The sequence below is a fragment of the Strongylocentrotus purpuratus genome, unplaced genomic scaffold, assembly GCF_000002235.5.
Source record: "Strongylocentrotus purpuratus isolate Spur 01 unplaced genomic scaffold, Spur_5.0 spur5_scaffold_12, whole genome shotgun sequence".
Taxonomy (NCBI): domain Eukaryota; kingdom Metazoa; phylum Echinodermata; class Echinoidea; order Camarodonta; family Strongylocentrotidae; genus Strongylocentrotus; species Strongylocentrotus purpuratus.
Window position 1 is genome coordinate 15074189 of NW_022145597.1, and position 26176 is coordinate 15100364.

General features: G+C 36.3%; 1 protein-coding gene across 1 annotated transcript in view; it reads right to left on the reverse strand.

The window, feature by feature from the left end:
- Positions 1 to 12716, reverse strand: part of LOC115922473 (serine-rich adhesin for platelets-like) — a 44204-nt gene extending 31488 nt beyond the window's left edge. The window contains exons 1-2 of the mRNA XM_030981385.1: positions 12689 to 12716; positions 4522 to 4743 (exon numbers count right to left, since the gene is read on the reverse strand). Coding sequence (XP_030837245.1) covers positions 4522 to 4743; positions 12689 to 12716 — 250 coding nt within the window. The remainder of the gene's footprint in view (positions 1 to 4521; positions 4744 to 12688) is intronic.
- Positions 12717 to 26176: the final 13460 nt, after the last annotated feature.

Genomic DNA, 26176 nt, shown 5'->3' on the forward strand with positions numbered 1-26176 from the left:
AGGGATTCTTTACAATTTTGATATATTTGATATTTGGATGCCCCTGCGGATGTATTATAAGCACTAACAATTTTAGCCCCTAAAACATTTTGCTTTCGAGAAAAATGGAACGTAAAAATTTACCGGTGCTCCCGGTAAATTTGGATAAATTTCAAATAGTGCCTACGGCCGTACACTGATAGCTGCGACCATGAAAATCTAAGAATATGTGGTTGTGATATATAATTTCCAAACGGGAATAGCTAATCGGTCGATTTTAGTCAAGAAACATTGTTTTATAGCTTAATTTCTCTACCTTGAGAGGGAGCTATACAACATAAAAAGTTTATATTTTGCAATTTCATAACTTTAGACTCGATTTCAACCGCGACAATGATCACTCAATATTGAAGGATCGCATATGCTTCCAATATGTTCATTTGAACCAAATTCATAACCCCATATCAAAACGTTGTATTACCTATAACACTCTCGGCACTCTGTATATCCACTCCTTTAAGCATGACTGGATTTCGTTTTAGATATGTTTAATACCAAGAAATTTTCTTCACACCAATTCTCAAACATGAATAATTCCTCCCGATATTTGCGTTCGTCATTGATATAGATCATGCCCATGATAGCCGGGGCATAAGCATATCTAACAATTGAGACATTGTCATGTGACGAGATACAATCATTTGTATACATGATAAATAATGGTGCTGACAACACCTAACCCTGGGTGGGGGGGGGGGGAACTTTGATCGTAGTAACGAAATCATACAAAACATTTTGTAGTTTTACTCTTTGAATTCTGCCCGTTCGAAAATCATGAAGCCAGAGTATCAGAGTAGTCCTGTAGAAGTTTTTCAGACCCGGAAAAGTTGTTAAATACAAGTTTTTTTTTTGTTGATTTGTGTTCTAGATGGGTATTAAAGTAAATTCAGCTTGGTTGCCAGCTTGGCAACCTCGGGCAACTTTTTTTAATAGCCATATTAGCATAATCATCTACTTAGCATATGTGCAATATGTAATAATGTTGCTAATCTCAATCCAGGAAGCCTGAAAACATGGATAATACGACTTTTCAAGAGTTCTCTATGATAAGGAATTCATTTATGACACCAATTTTTATTTTTAAGTAATACAATTGTCTTAAATAGCATCATTAGCATAATATGTACACTATATGGACTCCATTGTCATTGTTTATCTATAAAGCCTAAACATGGTAAAATGCAACATTGTAAATCACTTTTGAAAGATTAATCATTAATTCATGAGAAGATATTCCATGTATATGAAATATAAATAGCCTAATTAGCATAATAATCTATTTAGCATATATGTGCAATATGTAATAATGTTACTAATCTCAATCCAGGAAGCCTGAAAACATGGATAATACAACTTTCAAGGGTTTTCTATCACGAGGAATTCATTTATGACACCAGTTTTTGATTCCAAGTAATGCAATTATCTTAAATAGCACAATGAGCATAATGAGCTAATTAGCATGTGTACAATATATGGACTTCATTGTCATTGTTTATTTATAAAGCCTAAAAATGGTGCAATGCAACATTGTAAATCACTTTTGAAAGAAAAATCATTAATTCATGAGAAGATATTTCATGTAGATGTAGTATAATTAGCCTAATAAGCATATATGTGCAATGTGTAATAATGTTGCTAATCTTAATCCGGGAAGCCTGAAAACATGGATAATATGACTTTTCCAGGAATTCTGCCACCAGCTTGAGCAACGTCGGGCTTGTACTCTCAATGGTTCTGGCTTTGGTAAACATAGACAGATCATAGTTCGCATCGTTGTATTCAACATCCCTGGCCTATGTACGTACCTGTCTCACCACATCATCAATTCCTTCATTATCATCTGCTTTAACCATCTTCAGTGTGTTTCCGACAGTCTCTCTAAATCCAAGGACTGAAGCCTAACCATCACTGCGTATGATGACCCCGTCATTTCCTAGACATTTCATGAGGTTCAAAAACATTGCCTTAAGACCAAGATAACCACCACATTGGACATACAATTTGTGAAGCTAAATAGAGTCCCAAATAATTGATATTCTACATACATGCTAATTAGGCATATTAGTACAATTAGTACATATTAAGCCAATTACATTACTTAAAAATAAAAACTGGTGTCTCAACTTAATCCCTCGTCATGGAAAACGCCGGAAAAGTCATATTATCCATGTTTTCAGTCTTCCTGGATTAAGATTAGCAACATTATTACATAAGGCACATACAGTGTATATGCTAATAAGGCTAATTATACGACATCTACATGGAATATCTTCTAATGTATTAATGTGTAGTCTTTCAAAAGTGATTTACAATGTTGCATTGCACCATTTTTAGGCTTTATAGATAAACAATGACAATAAATTCCATATATCGTACATATGCTAATTAGCTCATCATGCTATTTTTAAGACAATTGCATTACTCAAAAATAAATATTGCTGTCATAAATGAATTCCTCTTCATGAAAAACCCTTGAAAAGTCACATTATCTATGTTTTCAGGCTTCCTGGATTAAGATTAGCAACATTATTACATACTGCACATATAAGCTTATTAAATGATTATGCTAATTAGGCTAATTATACTACATATACATGGAATATCGTCTCATGAATTAATGATTGGTCTTTCATAAGGGATTTACAATGTTGCATTGCACCATGTTTAGGCTTTACAATGACAATGAAGTCCTTATATTGTACATTATTATGCTAATTATGCTATTTAAGACAATTGTATTACTTAAAAATAAAAATTGGTGTTATAAATGAATTCCTTGTCATATATAACCCTTGAAAAGACGTATTATCCATGTTTTTGAGGCTTCCAGGATTGAGATTAGCAACATTATTACATATTGCACATATGCTAATTAGATGATTATGCTAATATGGCTATTAAAAAAAGTTGCCCAAGGTTGCCAAGCTGGCAACCAAGTTGAATTTACTTCAATACCCATCTAGAACACAAATCAACAAAAATGAATTGTACTTATCAACTTTTCCAGGTCATGTACATGGTATATGGTACCGTCTACTGGACTAGAGAGGGTTTTACATTCAAAGCGGTAAGCTTATTTATCACGAGGTGGGGCTGAATTGTGTTGAAAGTCGACCAAAAATCGACGAATGGTATCCCCTTCCACACCGGAGTGCGTAGAGTTGCGTAGTGTGGCGTACGAACTACGCCGAAATTAGGATGCGTATTTATGACAAAAATGTTGCTTCGGCGTAGTCCCTACGTAGGTTATGCGTAGGCTGGCGTACGGCTGCTTACTGTGGGCGCAAGCTTTTACTGCTTCGTCGGACTGGCAAAAGGTAGCGTACTATTGCGTAGGCATGGCGTACAGTAGCGTAGTGTTGCGTAGACTTGCGTCACAAGGCGTACTTTCTGCTTTTAGTGTCTACGCCGAAAGTACGCCAATAAAATTAAACATGTTAATCTTGTTGCGTCCATCGGCGTTTAGTTACATGTACGTAGGCCAGCGTAGGACAGCCCGGTGTGAAATCCCCTTTAGCAATAAAATGGCATCATTAACAGACTTGGGTGGTTCGGAGGCAAATTGTAAAGGATCTTTGCCAGGCCGCTCTGTGGGAGAATGTACTTCTGAAGAATTATGCGTTCAAAACATTTCATGACCAATGAGGTGAGGGATATGGGCCGGTAGTCATTGGGTTCAGATACTGTTTTGGCTGCTGGTATTATTGATGATGATTTCCAGCACAATGGGACTTGGTTTTGGTCCTAAGATTCTTCAAAAAGAGTGACAAAAGGGTGGCTCATTGCCAGGCACATGTTTTGAGTACTTTCCAAAAAATACTGTTCGGTCCCATACATCTTCTTGGATTAGTGCATTTGAAGTACATGACAACATAATTGTGCTGATATACAATTGGTGTATCATTGGATTTTTTCAAAGTGTTTACAATCCTAATACTTTCGGCATCAAAACAATTGTCGTCAAATCTTGCATAAAACGTATTGAATTCATTGACTGTATCATGAACGGTCTAGATTCTGACACTGGTGGGGGTTTCTGCTTCTTTTTATAACCTGTCATCATTTGCGTACACTTCCAAACTTCACGTGGATAATCAGATCTGAATTTACTCTCTAACTGTTCTCTATATTTTTCTTTCCCATCACCATTTTTTCCTGAATATTAAGATTAATGTCCCTGAGTTCATCATCATCCTGATTTGAAAAGGCCCTGTTTCTTTGCACAAACAAATCCTTCAAATTATTCCTAACCCATGGTTTTTGGTTTGGAAATACCTTTATCTCTTTATCCGTAATGTGTAAATCTTTACAGAATAAGATATAACCGTCGGCAATTTCGACTGCTTCATCCAAGTTTAAAGCGCTAGAGATAAGTAGTTGATTAAGTAAGTTGATTTGTTTTTATCTGAACCTTCTCCCTTTTGATCAAGTGCTTATATTTCGGTAGGAGATGCATGATATTGTGATCCGACTTGCCATTACCATGGCGTACGTTAACCTCATAGGCGTCCCGTATGGAGCAGTAGCACCTATCCATGAAGTTGTTTCCTCGTGTTGCGCAGTCGACAACTTGATGATAGTTCGGTAGGGTATTCTGCAGGCGACGGTGGTTGAAGTCCCCTAGCAGCTTGATAGATGCGTCAGGGGATGTCGTTGCTAAGGAGTCGACCGTGTCCGAAATCGTAGCTGATGCGCTCTTTGCATCTCCATTGGGAGGGCATGTACGAGCAGAATATGGACTTGTCCAAACTCACGTGGGACGTTTCAGTTTCAGTTTCAGTTTTATTTTTCATTTCCAACAGAACAGTAATTATGACAAGAAATCAGATATACAATTCAACATTCAATAATATAATACATGTTACATGGTTTAAACATAATATGTCCCTTTTGCAGCTAACATTAAATTCTGTAGTACTTTGCAGGAATAATGAATATGTCATGTATGTCCTATCTGTGAAATTTAAACGTTAGCAGTGTCCTAATATTCAAGTTATGCAAGGAAACCCGTTTACTTGCTAGACTTCACTGTCAGACACTATTGAGTGACTGACTGGCTTTTTTTCCTTATTTGGTAATAACATACATAAAATGAGCTGTAAAGGATACATGAGCATAAATTTTGTCTATATCAATAACCCACTTCTTGTAATGGCCAAAATAAAAACTGATTGAATCTTTGCGCAGCATAAAACGTACAACCATTCGGTACAATGGTTTGAAAAATCAAACTATTACTTACTGGCTCTATAGCTCCTAAGTCGATTCGACATATAATAGTCGCTTTTCAAGCCCCTTCTTTTTTAGGGAAATTCTTAATTAGTATTAACTTTCAAATGCCGTTGGACTTTAACCTTTTCATTTATTGGGCCTGCAAATGGGACATAGTACCTTTAAAGTTGTGAAATAGAAAGTATACATAATTATCCAGTATATTGGGGTTTTAATTATTTTTTTTTTTAAAGATAAACCTGTTGAAATGGAGGGATCCACTGAAAAGCAGAGCTTGTAAAATGTGGATCCCTTAAAATAATGACAAACATTATTTGTGTAACATGTAAATATATCGACTTCAAAAAACATATATGAACAGAGATTACCAAAAAGTGGCAGAATAATAATGCAATTATAAATCCGTAATTTGAAAACTTGTTACGATAAAGTATAGTGAGCACTTGAAAGGTCAAAAGAGACAATGACGACTGACAGATAAGACATAAATATTAATAATTAAAAAAATATATATATAAGACAGCAGAAAATAAAGCAAGAAAAAAAAGGAGAACTGGAAGAATAGAAGATGTTGCTGCATATGTGATGAGTAAAGAAAAAGAGAGGAGAGGTGGAGAAGAGAAGAAACGAGAGAGAAAGAGAGAGTGGGGGTGCACGATGGGCATAATGCAGCGGTAGTGACCATAATTATAGCAAGGAGGATCCTCCTTGAATATAGTAATATACATACAGAGCGTTAAAAAAGATGTGACGGGAAGGAAAGGAAGGCAAGAAATGATTTGACAATGCACTGATATTCATTTGTATTGTAAGGAAGTATAAGAAACAATTTCAATTTCCTCTTAAATAAATTCAGAGAGGGGGCAAGTTGAATGTCATTATGAATAGAGTTCCAAAATTTGAGGGCTGTATAAATAAACGTTTTTTGAGCTAGAAGGGTTCTCAGCAAAGGTAAATGAAAGTCATTACAATGCCGAGTTGGTGCTTATGAGAGGATTTATTTAGGGTGAACATATCATCAAAAACGAAAGGAAAGATGTTGTTATTATAAGAATACATAAACTAGCCTAACTGAAAGAGATAAAGATCTTTAACTTTCAATATTTTATTTTTAAAGAAAAGAGGATCCGTATGAGAGCGAAAATGAGAAAGACAAATGATACGAAGAGCTTTATTTTTAAACAAAGTTAGGTATGTATTGCCCCCACACCAGGAGTCAATAATTTAGATATGGTAAGACCAGTGAAAAAAAAAGTGTAAGTAAGGAAGATGAAGGGAGATGAGTTGTTAATCTATTCATGGCACCAATATTACGGAAAATAGTTTTACAGGTGTTGTCAATGTGGTACTTCCAGGAGAGTCTATTGTCGACTGTTACGCCTAAACATTTAGTGAAAGAAACACTCTCCAACGGGACGTCGTCGAATACAATGTTGCTTGGCAGTGAATCTATAGTATTACTGAACAACATATAATTCGTTTTTTGAGATTAAGTGAAAGTTTGTTTACTCTAATCCATTGTAGGATCTTTGATAGTTCAGAATTAACCGTTTGCATAAGAGTGTGTGGATTGTTGTGGAAAAAGAACAGATTCGTGTCGTCAGCAAAAAGTATGAACGATAAAATATAAGATGACCTACAGAAATCATTTATATATATAGAATAAATAAAAGTGGCCCTAGGAGGCTCCCATGTGAAACGCCACAGCTAACATTACATAAATCTGATGAACAATCGTTTAAAAAGACATATTGCTTTCTATTCAAAAGATAGTTCCTGAACCACTCCAAAGCCTTTCCACGTACACCGTAATGGAAAAGTTTATAAAGTAATATATCAAGGTCTATTTTGTCAAAGGCCTTGGAGAAGTCCAGGAAAATACCAACCATATGAGAGGATTTGTCAATAGCATAAGCTACTTTCTCCACAAAAGATAATAAAGCATGAATGGTACTATGCTTTTCCCTAAAACCAAATTGAAAAATGGAGAAAACATTTTGATCTTTTAGGAAGGCAACTGTTCTAATATATATGACTTTCTCCAAGATCTTAGAGAAAGAAGATAATCAGGAGATAGGTCGATAGTTGTTTACATTTAGTTTGTCCCCTTTTTTAATAAAGGAATGACTTTTGCGTTTTTCATACAGTTTGGAATTTGCCCAAGTAACAGAGACAAATCAAATATATGAACCAGGGGATCTACTACAATTGGAATAATGGCTTTAAGGATAACATTATTGATGTCATCGTAGCCGGAACTTTTCTTGTTGTCTAGGTTTGAAACGATGTCTATAATTTCATGTGTATATGACGGAGTAAAAAATATAGAACTCTGGTTAGCTGGACCAAGGAAATCCGAAAATGTTTATTGGAAGGAGGAATATTTTGGGCAGGTAGAATAGCCTTAATGATAAATATAGCAGTTCAATATTTGGTTCGGATACTTGATCTGATAGTAAAGTTTCTACACCACTTTTCATTCATTTAGATAGATACCCCCCCCCCCCCGCATTTCGACTTATGTGGCGTTGCCTGTGATATATCCAATCGGATGAGCTGAAAGCCGTCGATGTCGATGGCGTCGCTCGGGATAGATGGAGTGCGCCATGTTTCGGTAAAGCATAAAGCAGGGCTCTAACTTAGCCGAGTTGGAGCCACGAGTTGTGGCGAGCTGGCGCGATCTTATGGCAAGCCGTTCTATCATTGAAACATATTTCTTGATATCACGAAATCGAATTCTTGATATTAAGAATTACCATTGCTTTACGACGTAACATTACTTCTTGATACCAAGAATTGATTTCTTGATATCAAGAAATATGTTTTAATGATAAAACGGCTTGCCATAAGATCGAGCCAGCTCGCCACAACTCGTGGCCCCAACTCGGAGCCCTGCTTAAGAGACGAGACTCCCTGAATTCACAATTATATCGCACTAAGCCTCTTATCCCATTTATTTTGTTAGAAATAGATCTGAGATTCGCCATAGTAGGGACTTTTAGAATGAGTGGACGAGAACACGACGAACGCCGACTGATCATGCGTGTCAACGTACTTAACTGCCCATGTTGACTACAATTAGAAATCTTTTAGATTGCACTCGACGATATACATGCATGCAGGAATTAACACTATGAACATCACGGACAAAGAAAGAGGACAAAATATACAGTTCCTCATTCTACCTTCAACAAAAGAACATCCCTTCACTGCTATTAATATGTAAACATGTATAGAACAGGTGAATATGCATGTGACACCTGTTCTACACATTTTTACATAGCAGGGAAGGGATGTTCCTTTGTCTACCTGAGGAACTGTATATTTTATGCGCACGCGGCATACTAGTACATTGAGCATGTAAAGGCGCTATATAAATATCAATATGTATGTATGTGTATGTACAAGATTTAGGAAAATCAAGGTTGACGCATTCTCGATCGCCGACTGAGACGACGTAACGCATGCGCAGTGCCTTAAAATGACGTCACACGTTGCAGTCAAAGCTGTTAACGTGCAAATCTAAAAGTCCCTAGTGATAGTCGGTAAGCGACGAACGCGTTGCCTAACGCCACCTTTCTTCCCTTGTTTACGTAGCCTATGGTTCGGTGCACACCTGACGTTTTCATCTTCCTCGCAGGGGTACCTAGGTCGGTAGATCAGGCGGTCGGAACACCGGAGGATCCACTGTGTTGAGCTTATACATGAACTGGGGTTCATATGAGATCCAGTTTCCCTGACCATTACATTCATATGGTGGCTCCTAAGGGACACGCAAACGCAAAATTTGACGTATACCTATGCAACAAATTTGTGGATTTTCACGTCAAAGACGTGAAAATCCACGAATTTGACGTATACCTATACAACAAATTTGTGGATTTTTGCGTCAAAGACGTGAAAATCCACAAATTTGACGTATACCTATGCAACAAATTTGTGGATTTTTACGTCAAAGACGTGAAAATCCACAAAATTGTCGTATACCTTTGCTTGGTAATTTTTCGTTTTTCTGTTCTCAATGGCCCTGAAGGGACACGCAGACATAAAAATCTGCTGGAAAATCTGCGTCCAATATTCACGTCTGCGTCGCCTGAAAGGGACACGCAGACGTGAAAATCTGCTGGAACTTAATCTGCTTCCAAAGTTCACGTCTGCGTCTCCCAAAAAGGAAACGCAGACGTGAATATTTGACGTGATTTTTTTTCAGTAAGCTGAGCACCAGGAAGATAAGCGTATATGGGTTTGTTCTGCTATGTTTTAAACAGCGTTATCTCGACATTAATTGTACACCACTTCATTCTATTTCATGGACTAAAATTGATATATACTGTAGAAGGCCTATACATTACGCTTTGAAATTTGTAAACATATTTTGCCTGTACCAAGCAATTATTTCTTTTTGTGCATCTTGTTACCATTTGCCCCCCCCCCCTCCTATCAAATCCTTTTATTCTCTCTCTCTATTTCTTTCCATCTCTCTCTCTATCTCTCCTATCCTTCGATCCTTCCCATTCTTTCTGTACTATGTGTATTCGAAATTCGACAGAGAGAGCTAGAGAGAGAGAAAATAAAAAAGGAGAGAGGGGAGAGACAGATTGGGAGAGAGAAACGTTGAAAGAGGAGAGAGAGAGAGAGAGAGAGGATAAACCATAGGGTTAGAGATTGGGAGAGAGAAGGGAGAGACAGATTGGGAGAAAGAAACGATAAAGAGGAGCGAGAGAGAGAAGGGGACATTGGGAGAGAGAAATAGAGAGGGGCAGACAGATTGGGATAGAAAGAGGAGAGAGAGGGGAAGACAGATTGGGAGGGAGAAAGGAGGAAAAGACCGAGAGAGAGAGAGAGAGAGAGAGAGAGAGAGAGAGAGGGAGGTTAAACAGATTGGGAGAGAGAGAAGGGAGAGACAGATTGGGAGAGAGAAACGATAAAGAGGAGTGAAAGAGAGAAGGGGACATTGGGAGAGAGAAATAGAGAGGGGCAGACAGATTGGGATAGAAAGAGGAGACAGAGGGGAAGACAGATTGAGAGGGAGAAAGGAGGAAAAGACCGAGAGAGAGAGAGAGAGAGAGAGAGAGAGAGAGAGGGAGGATAAACGGATTGGGAGAGAGAGAAGGGAGAGAGAGATTGGGAGAGAGAAACGATAAAGAGGAGTGAGAGAAAGAAAGGGACATTGGGAGAGAGAAATAGAGAGATTGGGATAGAAAGAGAAGAGCGAGAGTGGAGAGACAGATTGGGAGGGAGAAAGGAGGAAAAGACCGAGAGAAGGGGAGAGAGAGTGGTGGGACATTAGGAGACAGAGGAGAGAGAGAGAGATGGAAAGAAATACACAGAGAATAAAAGGGTGTGATAGGAGGGGGGGGGGGGGCAAATGGCAACAAGATGCACAAAAAGAAGTAATTGCTTGGTAATGAGAGAAGAAGAAAATCAACAATTTGAGCTAAATTCAATGTATTTGTATTTCTTTGTAATTTTGTTGTCTATATATTTTGTCTGAATTGAAATTGTAGACATGATGTTTAGGAGCCACGTACATACTCTACTGCTCTCTATTAACATATCATATCTTCACCTTCTTTTTTCCCCTTTCTCTCACTCCTCTATTTCACTCTTTTCTTTCTCGCTTCTCTCTCCCAATCTGTCTCTCCCTTCTCTCTCCCAATCTGTTTATACCCTCTCTCTTTCCTCTTTTAATGTTTCTCTCTCCCAATCTGTCTCTGAAAATAGTCTGCAAGCACAAACCCTAATTTGACACTTTATCCAAAAAAAATCATTGTGCCTTGAGAGAAGCCTAGCCCAGCTACGTACAGGTTGTGTCAGGCTATAGTACATAGCCTGTGGTAGTCTTATAGTGCAGACTCTCTTTCACGACTGACCAGGGTTTGTGCCTGCAAACTACACTGAATAAGTATAGGTGTAGGGTCTGCAATTAGAAAACTGTGAATCTGGACTGAGTATAAGATACCAGCTGGTTATCCCTTTATCAGTAACTAGGGGCTGACAAACCCATGTGCGCTTATCTTCATGGTGCTCAGCTTACTGAAAAAATTTCGCGTCCAATATTCGCGTCTGCGTGTCCCTTTTGGGCCGACGCAGACGTATATTATCTTTTTACGTCCAAGACGTGAAAAAACAAAATCTGCATCCAATATTCACGTCTGCGTGTCCCTTTTGGGAAACGCAGACATGAATATCGGACGCAGATTTGTTTTGTCTGCGTGTCCCTTCAGGGCCATTGAGTAACGAAAAACGAAAAAATTACCAAGCAAAGGTATACGTCAAATTTGTGGATTTTCACGTCTTTGACGTAAAAATCCACAAATTTGTTGCATATAGGTATACGTCAAATTTTGCGTTTGCGTGTCCCTTAGGAGTTAGGAGCCACCATACCAAGACGTAAAAAAAAAAATCTGCATCCAATATTCACGTCTGCGTGTCCCTTTTGGGAGACGCAGACATGAATATCGGACGCAGATTTGTTTTGTCTGCGTGTCCCTTCAGGGCCATTGAGTAACGAAAAACGAAAAAATTACCAAGCAAAGGTATACGTCAAATTTGTGGATTTTCACGTCTTTGACGTGAAAATCCACAAATTTGTTGCATAGGTATACGTCAAATTTTGCGTTTGCGTGTCCCTTAGGAGCCACCATACATCACACACACCAGACGTGTACAGACACACTGAGGAGGATAACGAAGAACAAGGTGAGACGTGAACCTACAAAAACAGAAAATTAACACACTTTTTGAGTACAAAAACAAGAACGCTAACTGGTCGCCGCTGAGCAGCGCCCTTTATATACATGTACACACTTTCGAAAAGGGTACTTTTTGCAAAAACAGTCATAACTTTGTAGTTGTAGCATACATTCTCGTAAAGATTCACACCGAGTACTGCTACAGCATTGTTGACTACAACATTTTATTACGGATACTTTTTGAGTTGTTGCCAATCAAAATATCGTTAATTTTTGTTTAAACATCCCGCATATAAAGACCATCTGATCTGATCGATATATATGCAGCTTTACTGCGGTATCAATTTTTCCAACGCGACAATGGAGACTTTTAGATTTGCGTGGACTAATACGGATGACGTCCATTCAAGGCAGTGCATGAAAAGGACGTCGACCGTAGCATTCCACATTGTCTGCGTGCGAATCTAAAAGGCCCTATTCACAAAATAACTGATGCGGTCAATATCATTTTTATCCACTTCACATTTGAAGACGGAATTCCAACACAAACCAAGATAGTTGGAATTGGAAAAACATATTTTAAAACATGACAGTCGATAACCTCATGGCAAAGCACTACTGTGTATAAGAAAACGAAAATAACATTTGGAATCAAATGGTCTTAGTTAATCCTCGGGTAATATGGTAATATCTTAATAGAAACAGAATAAGGTGTGTCTCACCTAGGATTCCTGCGGTGATTCGCGTCATAATTACTGATCGAAAGGTAACCTCTTTGCCTTTAAAATCACAAACTCTCAACTCGTACGAAACGTATTTTGTAACGTATGATATATGTGCAATAACTATTGCGATCCGTATTGCATGTATCGTGGAGCGCGCCGAGCTAGCTTTCTAATTATACGCCTTTTGCAATCGATGAAGGAAATTTCCATCACGACGTCTCGCACTGACACAAAAGGCTCGCTCGACGTCAGAGATGTCAGGGACTTTTAGATATGCACGTCGACATAGTGGACTGCTACGTGTGACGTCCTTGAATTAAAAGGACGTCACAGATAGCAGTCCACTATATGTCGACGTGCAAATCAATAAGTCCCTACTTCCAGTCACCCAAATTAAGTCCGGGTCATATGCCAACGAGCGAAGGGACTGCATTACGTGGCCACATTCAGAGTTTTGTTAATCAAAATGACTCAGCTAATTATATAAATGCGATACACGCATACACAAGCGCGCGCGCGCACACACGCACACTCAGGCACACACTCACACACAAATACCGCAAACGTCGGTTGTTGAGGTATTTTATTGTGGTACAACAATGAATCTGTTTCCCGAAAGTTCTCCATCCTCCGTACTCATGATCAATCCTCGACATGGCCGCCATTCCTCCTGATGCACAGTTGTGCACGGTGAAGCATTCCTTGAAAAGGTCGCCGGATCATGTCCCCATCTTGGCGTACCACTTCTGTCTCTTCCACGATTCTCCTCCGAAGCTCCTCGATTTTCACAGGTAGGCTGCTGAAGATCCTTGACTTCAAGTGCCCCCACAAGAAGAAGTCGAGAGGATTCATGTGCACTTTGTGATGATGATGATGATGATGATGATGATTAAGATGATGACAATGATGATGATATGATGGGGGTAGTGAATGTGTACTAAATGGAAATATTGTCAGGGAAATGCCACTTAAACATTCAGGGATCTTGATAAATATCAATGCTTAATCAGAAAATGGACACTCTAAAAATCAGACAATTGTAACCGTGTGTGTTGTCTATGTTTGTGTGTGTGAGTGTGGTGCGTGTGTATGTGTGTGTGTGTGTGTTTATATGTGTATGTGTGCGAGTGTGTGTGCGTGTGCGTGCGTGTGTGTGTGTGTGTATGTGTGTGTGTGTGTTGGTGTGTGTGACTGTCTGACTGTGTTTGTTCAATGCACTGTTTTATTCCTCACCCAGTAAGTTGGCGCAAGTGAAATATGGCAGTCTTGTAAAGATTGTCTGATGTTAAGTCATGCGTGAAGGGATTAAAAAATGGTATCTAAATGTACTGGGAGGATAACTCTATCAAGACATATTATGAGACCCATAATTAGATATTCATACTTCAAAACAGGTATTGGACTGATATTATGTGAATGTTGGCGATACTGTACTCTGTCGTCAATAATGGGTACACAATTATATTTTCCGAGCCGCATTAGGCGTAAAACAAAGCGTGGTATTGGGGATATTGCTACGTTTTTTACAACGCCTTTTCAAACAATAAATATTTGATATCATCATGAATTTTATATTCTATTCTGCTATTACTGATTGCCAAATGCGGAGGTTGCGTCTTTTAGTACACGCGTAACCAGGCAATTGATATTGAAATCATCCATTTTTTATTGCACCTTCGAAGTCATAAGCCTGTAAACAGACCGCTCTGAATAGGGTGTAACATTATGGGTAAAATGGGGTTACTATTTTAGGACAGGCTCGTGGCTTCAGATAAGACTCATTTAGGTTTAAATCTACATGAATGGCCTTTGAAGATTGGCTTTTGGTCTGAAACCACCCTTCCCCTCCTTCATCCCCCCCCCCCATCTGTTCTAGAGATGTCGATGGGCCTTCTGTCTGGATATCACCCATCTTCCCTCCCCCACTTATAACTACAGACTAAAGGTACCAATTGCTGTAGCGGTTGTTGCTCTTTGGCTCAATCAAGCGCCCCCCCCCCCCCCCCCTAAAAAAAAAAATTATATATATATATATATATATATATATATATATATATAAATCATCCTTGATTATAAATGAATCTAATCGAGACACAATTGTAGAACATTCATCATATTCATGCAAGAATACCCCCCCCCCCCATCCCCTATCTCTACAAATCTATGCCCCTACAGTATTAATTATTCTAAAACTCCGCCGGGCCAATTGAAACCAAAGGCTTTGTTCTCTTTACAAAATCTGCAGACCGAAGTTGGCCAAATACCGATCGGAACTAGTAGACAGGTCTCTAGTTATATTGCATCAAAGGAAAAATTAGATCAAATCCGAGTAGGTTACGAATGGATAGTGTATTTAATGCAACAAATTTTCTCGAAACCAACGACAAGATAGTCATAAATTTATCCGCCAAATACGGAGATGTCTCTGATCTTCCTAAATCGTTTCATCGTGAAATCGATACTTTCGGTGAGAAGAGGAGCCAAAACATGGCGTAGTCGCAATTCCACCGGATTACAAAAGAGTAGTTTAAAGAAAACTGCAATTATCTAAATGAATGAGGGACTAACAAATAAAGATTGAAAATAGTTCTAGGAAATAAGAGATGCAATATACTTCAAAATTTGTGTAGATTATACCGTACATTTACTTGTAAAATATAATTGTGAGTATATCATTTCATGACCAGTGAAACAGTTTTGTTGTTTGAGATGGGTATACTTTCAATTGATAGTCCATAAAAATACACCATTATATTATTCGTATCGATGTTATGAAAGTTTAGTCAAATGTTTAAGGCTTCAGCACAATTTTAAACTTAATGACGATACTCTAATATTCCAAACGTTAAAACACATTTTTTAAGCTATTTAGTCTACACATTCGAAGATAAAATTTATCTCGAAATTAAAATGGGTCTGAAAACTAAAGAATAACTTCAAAATATGACTTGCCTGTCGTGGCAGATTACCCATCCTTTCGAGGATAGAAATAAACGCGTATTATCAGTTTAGTGAAGCGGGAAAAGCCTTAAATAAAAACATGGCACTTTTTCATAAGACTTTCAAATACTAAAAAACATAGCTGTAGGATTTCTTTTCCTTTTCGCCAGCCATAGTTTACCCAATAATTGACATGTGATGGCGCTGCCCATCGACTAAAAAGTTATGACATAGATATGACAGGTCGGAGGCGTCATACTAATAGACCAGTTCACGGTTAGCACATCACTGCAATGACCCCGAATATCCACAGATCTTCAAAACATGAAGACATCCCACTTTGTACATTTTGATAAAATCACTCCTACAGCGATATATAGATAGCCTTTGTTTCCCCTTTTCAAAGAATACTTCCACCTGTGTATCATGGAGTGCACTGAATGTGCATGAATGAATAATGATCACATAACTTTCATGAGCACGCATCCAGTATTACGTCTCCGTGTATTTCAAAATTTGTTCTGCAATGACCTTTATCTGCTCATGCTCAGACTGCAACCGTGAACTTGTCCTTGATCTTGGCAAAGAGGGCTTCGTGAAGTAGCGGACAATTAAGTAGCTTAATAGTAACACTGATTAAGTCAAGTAGTTAGACTTTTGACGGTTTCGAGAAACGGGCCCAAGGTTATTAATGTATTTAAAACATGAAGATCAAACTCTGTTCTGCGTTTTAAATCAAATATTGTCAATGTATTAAATTCATTATATAATGGGCTGGTATGGGCTAAATAATGGGAGCCAGCACAAACGTGGAGCGCTTTCTTTTGCATTGTATAAAAAGGGTTAATTTTTGTATTTGCACTTGAAGCCCAAACCAAGTTACAATATGAGATGAATGGCAAGATGAGCGAGTTATATAGCATTAAAGGGATTTTTTAAGAAGATAACTTTTTTTGTCCAATAAAGTATTCCAATATTCCTAGAAATTCATGTATATATGTCATACGTGTACATTCGAGTCCAGATGCTAATACTAATAATAAAAATGGTGCTTATAAAGTGCTTACCACCGAAGTCCCTAAGCGCTAAAACAAACAAAATACAATAATAAACAATTACATATTAAACAAAACAAGAAAATTACAAATAAACCTACAAATTACAATACATATGAAATAAACATCGATGTGAATAGAGTGAGTTAATCATCAAAAGCAATTTTTAATAAATGTGTCTTAAGACAAGTTTTGGATTGGTTGACAGTCTGACAGTTTTTGGCATGTAAAGGTACAGTGTAGTTTCTTCCAAATTTCAGCAGAAGCTTTGAAAAAAGAGCGATGACCATAAGAAAGAGTACTTCTTGGCCTCTCTCTTTCCACTTAGTGTCGGTCTGGTGGTCGTATCGTCTGTACGACCGGGGTATACAGAAGTATCATGCTATGTTTTTTAATGTTACACTAAAATGTGAAACCACAAGATTGTAAGTGTGAAACAATATGATTATTCATTATTTTTCTGCAAAACTGATGTAACGCATATTTTGTAAATCGTTGTGTTTTCTGACTAATAAAACTTATCAAGATAAAAAAAAAATAAGAAAGAGTAGACACGATGTTTAATTGTGAACATGACCGTAGATTAGTTCTTGCAATAAGGATGTTCATCAATATGGATACACAAAGTCATGTACCTAAAAATGCTGTATATTTCTTACGTTCTAACGCTATATTATCAATATGGAAACTCTGAGGTAGGCAGGTTTTAAGTGTATGAAGTTCGTTTTTTAAATACTAAGAGATAGTTTATTACTTTTAAGCCAGTTTGATACTTTGGGCTTTTATAAATTGAGTGTATGAATATTTTCAATTTTGGTTGGTATTTTGTTTTGTTGTTTGTTTGTTATCTTTGCTTTACATTATGCTATGAATGCATTGGGAGCTACGCTCGTACAAGGCCTAAGGCTTCATTTATGTAGTTCCCCATTTTATTTTCTAAATTTGTTTATGAATTGTTTCGTATCTTTTGTATCAATGTAGTCTTTAACCGAGAATGAAATAAATGTGAATTGAATTGTTTTGAATTACTGAAACTCAGATGCATTGCATCCACGAAAAGGACAAACGTTTTTCATCTATCATCTATTTCTTCCTACGTCCATATTTCGGCTATTAATCACAGCCCGTTATTTTTCCGCGCGCTTCGTTTCTTTAGCGCCTGGTTATTATCGTCCGATTTCGGCTTTCTGCTCGTTCATGCGATTTACTCTGATGAGTGCAAAACGAAAAGCTGGAGTGGCTATTCGTTGCAAATCAATTATCTATTGTCATATTTCAAAAAAATGTTAAAGGATTTTATAGAGAACGAAGCTATCAATGGGGGACATTTCTTTCATGATTTTTTTTCCAAAATTAGCAAATGAACATTTCAACAACAACAAAAAGACAGAAAAACTCTCATTATTTTTCACCTCTACCAGAACTCGTCCTTTCTCTTTAAAAAACAAATCTCATCTCCTGCACTGTATGCCATGCAAGTCATGTATATGTAGAATGCCTATGGATCAATAGCGATTTCAAATTAAAGGGGAAAGAGGGGACGCTCCCTTTAAGTTTGGCCAACTTTTGTTGTTGTGATTTATGCTTCCTTAGCGCTTAGCTAGGCTGTATCCAGACTTTGAGCCCCAAATTAACTTGTTGACGGCAAACTCCTTTTGGGTATAAACGTATAAAATTGGGGGGGGGGGTGGGTGAAAGAGTGATTGGGTACCCGGACCCGCCGCCTCTAAAAACTGTAATTGGTACGGTGAGGAAATCAGCTTTATAATGAGCGGTACAGGAACAAAACACTTCTCCGTTTCCCGTTATAACATCCTATATCAGCTTTGCAGTCATTTCCCAATTAGGCCTATTAAATTGCGGGTAATCAAAACCACAACAAAAAAACTATCATGATAGAGTATTAATTTCCGTGTTTGATGAAGGAGAGCCTATAGCTTCTATTGCCAATGTTAACATATCTCTGTTTTGTTCTCAAAAAGGAACTTCAAACTCACTGTATAATAGGTAATGATGTCTACATCAACTCACATGTAGTCATTCATCGAAACTGAAACATTTAATGACCAGTTTTTGAATTAATATTTATTGAACAGCCAATATAGCTTTATTCAGTGGGCTAGTTCTACCATCATTTCACATTCAAAATAACTAAGCGTGACTGCATGTTTTAATTTATCACTTAATAACAAGAATCATGGCATAATTGAACATTTGTCAGTAACGAATAATTTAAACAATTAATGTGGTTAAAATTGCAATATAATCAATTATTTTCATAAAATTGAAACATATTGGGGGGGGGGGAGATCATTTCCTTGTCATGCTAGTATTGTCAGTACTGTGTATGCAATAAACATATAACAAAAGGAGGTATAAAAGCAAAAAATTCTGTTCATTAATTTGTTCATTACTTTTGCATATACGACATATTTGGCTGACTTGAAATATTTGTGACGTCGAGCTAGCCTTTTGTGTCACGTGATTCAGTGTCAAGGACGAACATTTCCTACTTCGATTTCAAAAGTCGTTGAAATAGTAAGGAAGCGCGGCGCGCTCCTCTCTCTCTCTCTCTCCATTTTGTTCAAAGTCAAAACCTCTCCTCGACACAGGCAAGAAGAGTGCAGGAAAGTATCGCACAGATATCATACTTTACAAAATACTTTTCGTCCGAATTGATAGTTTGAGAGTTTAGAGGCGAAGCGGTTACACATCGATCAGTTATGACGCGAATTACCACTTTTCAAGCTGCAGGAATCCTAGGTGAGACACAAAACATTCCGTTTCTATTATAAATTTCGATATTACCCTATAGGATTTAGTAAGACCATTTGCTTCGAAATGTTGTTTCCGTCTTCTTATACACAGTAGTGTTTTCCCGTGATCGCTTTACATGTCCTTTATATTTCTTCACAATATTTTAATTCATTTGATATGTCTCTATAAAAAAAAAGAATCTTAAGACATTAATGTACCATACTGCGGAATTTTTATTAAAAAATTACCAAATTAACTTAGGATTTACTTAGACCATTTGATTCTAAATGCTATTTCCGTCTTCTTATACACAGTAGTGTTTTGCAATGAGATTATTTTCATATATGTTTTAAATGTTCTTTTAATTCAAAACATCTGGGTCTGTGTTGGTAAGCAGTCTACAAATGTGAAGAGGATGAAATAGTACTGAGCCAACCAGTCGTTTTGTAAATGTCGAGTTAGAAAAGTTGATGCCGCTGTGAAAATGCAGAATTAATTGGCTTTATCTTCAAGATGCAGATGGTCTTGATATACAGGGTGTCTAAAGAAAATGCAACGAATCCTGGATTTAGCTTATGCTGCAATGACAACTTTAAACCTTTAGGTCAGTCAGAAATCCCATGGCGTTTACAAAGCCGAACGCTTGTCTTATTATCAAGATATTTATGATTGGAAATCGAAACCAAATTTTGCGTTTGCCTATGGCACTGTTTTTTTATAACTTATACCAAATGTGTCCACAAATGGGTCCAAAATGAAATTATGTTTACTCACTTCAAACTTGTATTTTTAGGATCAGGACTAATCATACTTTTGAGAAATGCAAATTCTGGACCTTAATCTATCTCCTTATTTATTCACCAGATATGAATACTTTGAGTTTTTACAATTTTATTGTGAACTATAACATATCTAATAACTGTGATATAAAACTCAATTGCTATTAACTACACCTTTAAATATGTTGGGTCTTTAAGAATATGTTTCAGAGATTATTCATCCAAATTGTTGAGTTTCTATCTTGAAAAATACAGATTTTGTATCCCTTGAAAGTGAAAAATAGCTCTAAATTAAGGTTTTGACAATAGCAAGTTTTTATTTCAATAGGTAAAATGCTTTTTTCTTAGGTCAAACTTATTTTATTATAACAACTGATGATATAAGGTAAATACATGCCAAAAAATTGGGAACCAGTGCATTGCCTAATAATTTTCATATGGCACACCACTGATGTTTCGGACGTTACACACTGTTAACATTATAACTTTATTCAAGTTAATTGCTTTTCTTTAGGTATTATTGACCTCAGTTGCATTAATTGTTTGCAGAAAAATACTTCTGTAACATTAATGGAAAAAATTGTGCAGTTTTAATTAGTTTAGCACATACATGTATACCAAGTTTGTCTTCATCGACCACTCAATTTATGTAAGGTATATTATTCATTTCAAGAACGTGTACCGGTAGTTAAAAATGCTTATGTGATCTAACAGAGTGAAATATGAAGCTAATAGCAATTGTAGTCATCAAAACTCCTTAGAAAATTCACTTAGAAACATACTCTTTATTGCATGTTATGAACAACAGCGTGAAATGTATACTATGGTTTGTTTCGGATGTTACACGATGTTAACATTTCAATGAGATCATCAATTTCTACAAACTCTACAATGTAGATGTTTAATCAGCTTGCTATTGTTTTTTGCCTTCAACTATATAGTGTGTCATTCAACAATATCACTAACACATACATGTATGTAAGCACTGAAACATTGACAAATCTTTAAAAGAATAAAACTATAAAAAAGTACCCCCAGTCATGTAAGTACGGTAATAAGAATTAAGTGAATCCTAATGTATGTACATCTCGAGAATGAGACATTTTTGATGTATTTTAAAATTGTGTATGTTTTAGGTTATAATACTACTGTAGTAACAATCATCCTTTACCCCTATTTGTATTAGGAGGCTGTTTCAAACGACAATATGTTTTAATGCTCTTAAATAAGTATTTATTTATTTATTTAATTGATGACCGATTGATGAATGGACGGATTGATTGGTTGGTCGGTTGGTTGGTTGATAGATCTTAACTCTTGCTGTGCCTATATTACAGGTGACAAACAATATACAGTGTAGGTTAAACATGTACCGTATTTGCCGGCGATAAGGCCGCAGCAGCGCCGCACCCCCAACTTTGACATTTCGTAGAGGAAAAAAAAAACAACAGACAGCCCATTTATATTTCACACTAGTGGAGGGTTGCGGTTCTAACAGATAATTCCTACACTCTTAAAACTAAAATGTTAAATCACCATTTAAAAGGGCCGAGGAGTGACAACTATTTCAAAATGGTAGATTAACACTTTTAACATGCTGGATCCAACCTTTATAGCGTTGGATCCAGCATATTCAAAGTGTTAATCTACCATTTTGAAAGAGTTGTCACTCCTCGGCCCTTTTAAATGGTGATTTAACATTTCAGTTTTAAGAGTGTAGCACTCTTAACACAGAGGCAGCCCAGCAGACATGTTGTAGGATTGATAACTACTAGGTAACTGACCAGGTTTTAATGTGTAAAAGCATTTCAACATTCTATGTAGCATTCCACATACATTCCATGCAAAGTAGAATAAATCAATAAATATTCATATAGTCCCATACAAGTATAAATCAACATCACAAAGTATTCTTGAAGATTCAAACATAAACAAAGGGTATATATTGAATATTCATAGTATATGTAAATTATACTACATAAGCTTGACTGCATCAGGTGAACATTGAAACCAATGAGAGAGAGAGATAGACAGATGAAAGGATGGTGGATGAAAAGGGTGAATATGAATGAGGGATGACCTATTAATATGAAAGGGATGAATCATGGATATGAAGGGGAATTTCAGAAGTTCAAAATAAATCCATACACTAGTTTATACATTTTGTATGTATGCATACATTTGTGGAAGATACTACATGTATATGTTTAGGATCATCAAATAAGGTATTACTGGTAATGCCCTTTTCTTTTTATACATGTATGTACTTTCTACACAGATTAGTTACGTGTACTGAGTGCCCTTTTTGAAAGGTATTTTTAAATGAAAATCCATATTTCCCATAAATTTTTAGAAAAACATTTTAATTTGCTTGATTTTATCAACTTTATATACCTGTATCATACCCGTGTCATGTACATGTACACTGGGTATTGCTTTTTAAGTGGGTGATTTTGAGCTTTTGTAACCTACCAAATAGTTTAGATTGACCATACAATCTTTGGTTATATGACATAATTTGGAACAACCTCTGTAAAAATGAAAACGTGATGATTTGCAAACACACAGCAATGTAAATAGCAAAAGGAGAGGTTGAACAATTGAAATTTGTTATTCTTACATCTATCTTTGCCCCTCATTTGAACTAGTTAAAGTATGAAAATGTCTGTTAACAGTTTAATGTAACATCCGAAACGTGCTACAGCATAACAGAAAGTGCTGTTAAAATGGCTGAATAATGTTTATGAGTCACTTTTATTGAGATTGTTTCTGATAAATTACAATTAAGGATATACTAAAGCAGCCAGGAATGCCTTGCACCACAAAGTGTGGCTTCAATATTTATGTTTTATAAGTCAATTTTGCAGAAAATTTAGATATTTTACGGAAAATTTGATTTTTTTTGCATCATATTTCTTCATATTTTTATATTTAGATCTAAATGAAATTATCAATATAGGGTTTTTAACAGGAGTGTGCATTGTGAAATCGTAACTTGCACATATGATAGAAAATTAGTTGAAAAACTATGTGTTAACAATCAAATAGTGTAACGTCCGAAACACCCTTCTTGAGTTTACACAAAATTATTGGATTTGAAATACCTGATTTGTGTTTTGACTTGTGTTAAGACTTATAATAACTTATTTCATAATTATTTATTCACTCCAGATACCCTCAAATGTGGATTATCATCATTTATTTGGTATTTTTTGTTTCGGACGTTACATTTGTTTCGGACGTTACAACTGTTAACGGAAAATTGGTTTTAACTATAAAATAGTATTGTAATGATGTATTGCAAATTTCTTTTTTTGGTGGGTAGCCGCCATGAAATGTTTAAAAAATGTTACGAAAGATAGGTCCTGCAGTTCATATATTTTCTGCTACTTCAAATTGAAAGTTGTTTCGGACGTTACAAAATTGTTTACGGAAAATGAGACAACTTTTTCAAATTTTGAATAGATTTATAATATAAGCGCTACTACAATTAAATTATATTTTCTTTTAATTTAATGACTTGGGTAACTAATAAGCTTATTCAAACCATAAACAATCTCATTAAATGATTGTTCTAGTGGGTTAAATGAGGGCCTACATTGTTTACGGAAAATGTAACGTCCGAAACACAATTTTCAATTGTACTGTTCTATCAAAATACAGGAGTTAATTCATATTACTGTTAACTTTCTTTAAGATCCACCCATGCTCATTAATCATCAACGAAAAAAAAAACATATTGCTTGTGGATATATATTTTTGTCGGCTCCAACCAAAAAGGTATGTCAATTTTGTTACAAAATTCCGTAAACAATTGGCTGTTCAGGGATATCTCATGCACATAAAGCAACGCTAAAATTTTTTCGTTAAGCTATGGGAGGTTAACCTAGGTCCATGTTACAAGAAAAAGTTGTAACTGATTTCTAATTCTCTATCTTTGTAAAGTTTCAGGCTGTCAAAGGGTCATTAAGCTATTTGGTCATAGTTTTTAAAAAAAAAACAGTGCCTTAAACGATGCCTTTAAACGCGTGAGCGCGTTGCATAGCATTGTTGTGCAGTAACCGTATTCCTATGTCGCTTTTGCATTTTACGACAAGTCTTTCCATTGAAGTCATAATTCTAACTCATATTTTCTTGGTGACATCACCACTGAACATTTTAAATTGATATCGCATTCGTAAAATGTCGTGAATGACTTTGAAATATATATCTTAAAGATACAAAAAAACAAAAGGCAGTATTCCGAGAAGTTTTTGATGCAAAGAAAATTACTTACTTGTTACTATCTTCAATTTATTCATATTTAGATCTGTGGCGTGGGCAATTTACTTTAGGGGAAACGACCGAATATTGATTTTGATGCCCAGACCTGTGCATACATTTTTTTTCCGGATGGAAAATTATCTTGTGTGGAATAGGGAATAGCACTACCTATGTTATTTTCCCATGGCGTTATGGTTGACAGTGAGAAGGAAACAGATCACAAGCGGATAATAATTAAAGCTTCTTCTTTTGCTTTCCCTTTGTCCGTCTCTTTCCCATTTCTTGCTTTTGTCTCTGTTCCTGGCTATTCTGCAAACAAAGACTCTAGTGACACTCTACCACAATTCCAGAAGCCTTGATCAGAGCCTAGATCCACCAGTTTCTGTCTGTAATTAGCAGCTTAATTACAGAGTCTATTGTGGTCACACTTTACCACAATTCCAGAAGCCTTGATCAGAGCCTAGATCCACCAGTTTCTGTCTGCAATTAGCAGCTTAATTACAAAGTCTATTGTGGTCACAGTTTGCAGACGCTGACAAGAGTTTCAGTTTCAGTTTCAGTTTATTGTTTACAATATTTCACATTATACATATAATTATTACATTATAATACATGTTTGTAATTCATAATCACAAACACGGAAATTAGATACATGTTGCAAATTTAGTTTTTAATCGAGTTATTTAGCAGCTTTTACAAGAAGACGAATATATATATTTATTTGATAGTGAAATATGACGAAACTTGGTAAAAACAAAGCTTGTAAAGTAACGGTTCCGTACAAAATATGCTAAAGAAGGTTGTTGATATATGTGACACGGTTCGATGAGACAGATATTTAAAAAGAATATTAATGTATTATAAACATATTGTAGGCCGAAGTTTTAAAAACTAAGGAAATTATATATTCAAATTATGAGAAATATATTTTTTTAAATACATATATAATCCTAGAAAGCACGAGACAAAATCTTAAAATAAACATACAGAAGCCATAACATATGCATGGGGGATTTCATTAAATTTCATTTACATAATATCAATTTACATATACACGTACCGTCTCTTTAGATTCTTAAAGACTAAAGTATTTTTTTGTCTGACTCTCTTACTCTCTATATTTCTCTTTTTACCTATCTCAATTCCTACTATAACCATCCCTGTACATATCTATCTATAAATCAATCTATCAATCTATATATCCATTTCATTTCCTCATTCTCTTTCTCTCTCTTGGCTCCAAAAGTGTTTTTTCTATTACCCTAATATTTCCCACAACAGATAAAAGTTTCCAGAATGCCATTAAATAAATTGTAATTTCGTAAGATCTTGATTATTACAATGTTTTAATTTCTGTTTTTATCTTTTGTTATTGATAGTGGCAGCAGTGATGTGCTTCTCTGAAGTATGTTATGCAAAGAAAACAACTACCACTGGACCTACAACAACGGCTGAAGCTACAAATAATGGACCTACAAGCAACATGACAACCACTGCGAGCAACATGACAACCACTGAACCTACCACTGCAAGTAACATGACAACCACGTTCAGCAACATGACGACCACGGTCAGCGACATGACAACCACTGCGAGCAACATGACAACCACTGAACCTACCATTACAAGCGACATGACAACCAGTGAAGCTACCACTGCAAGCGACATGACAACCACTACAAGCAACATGA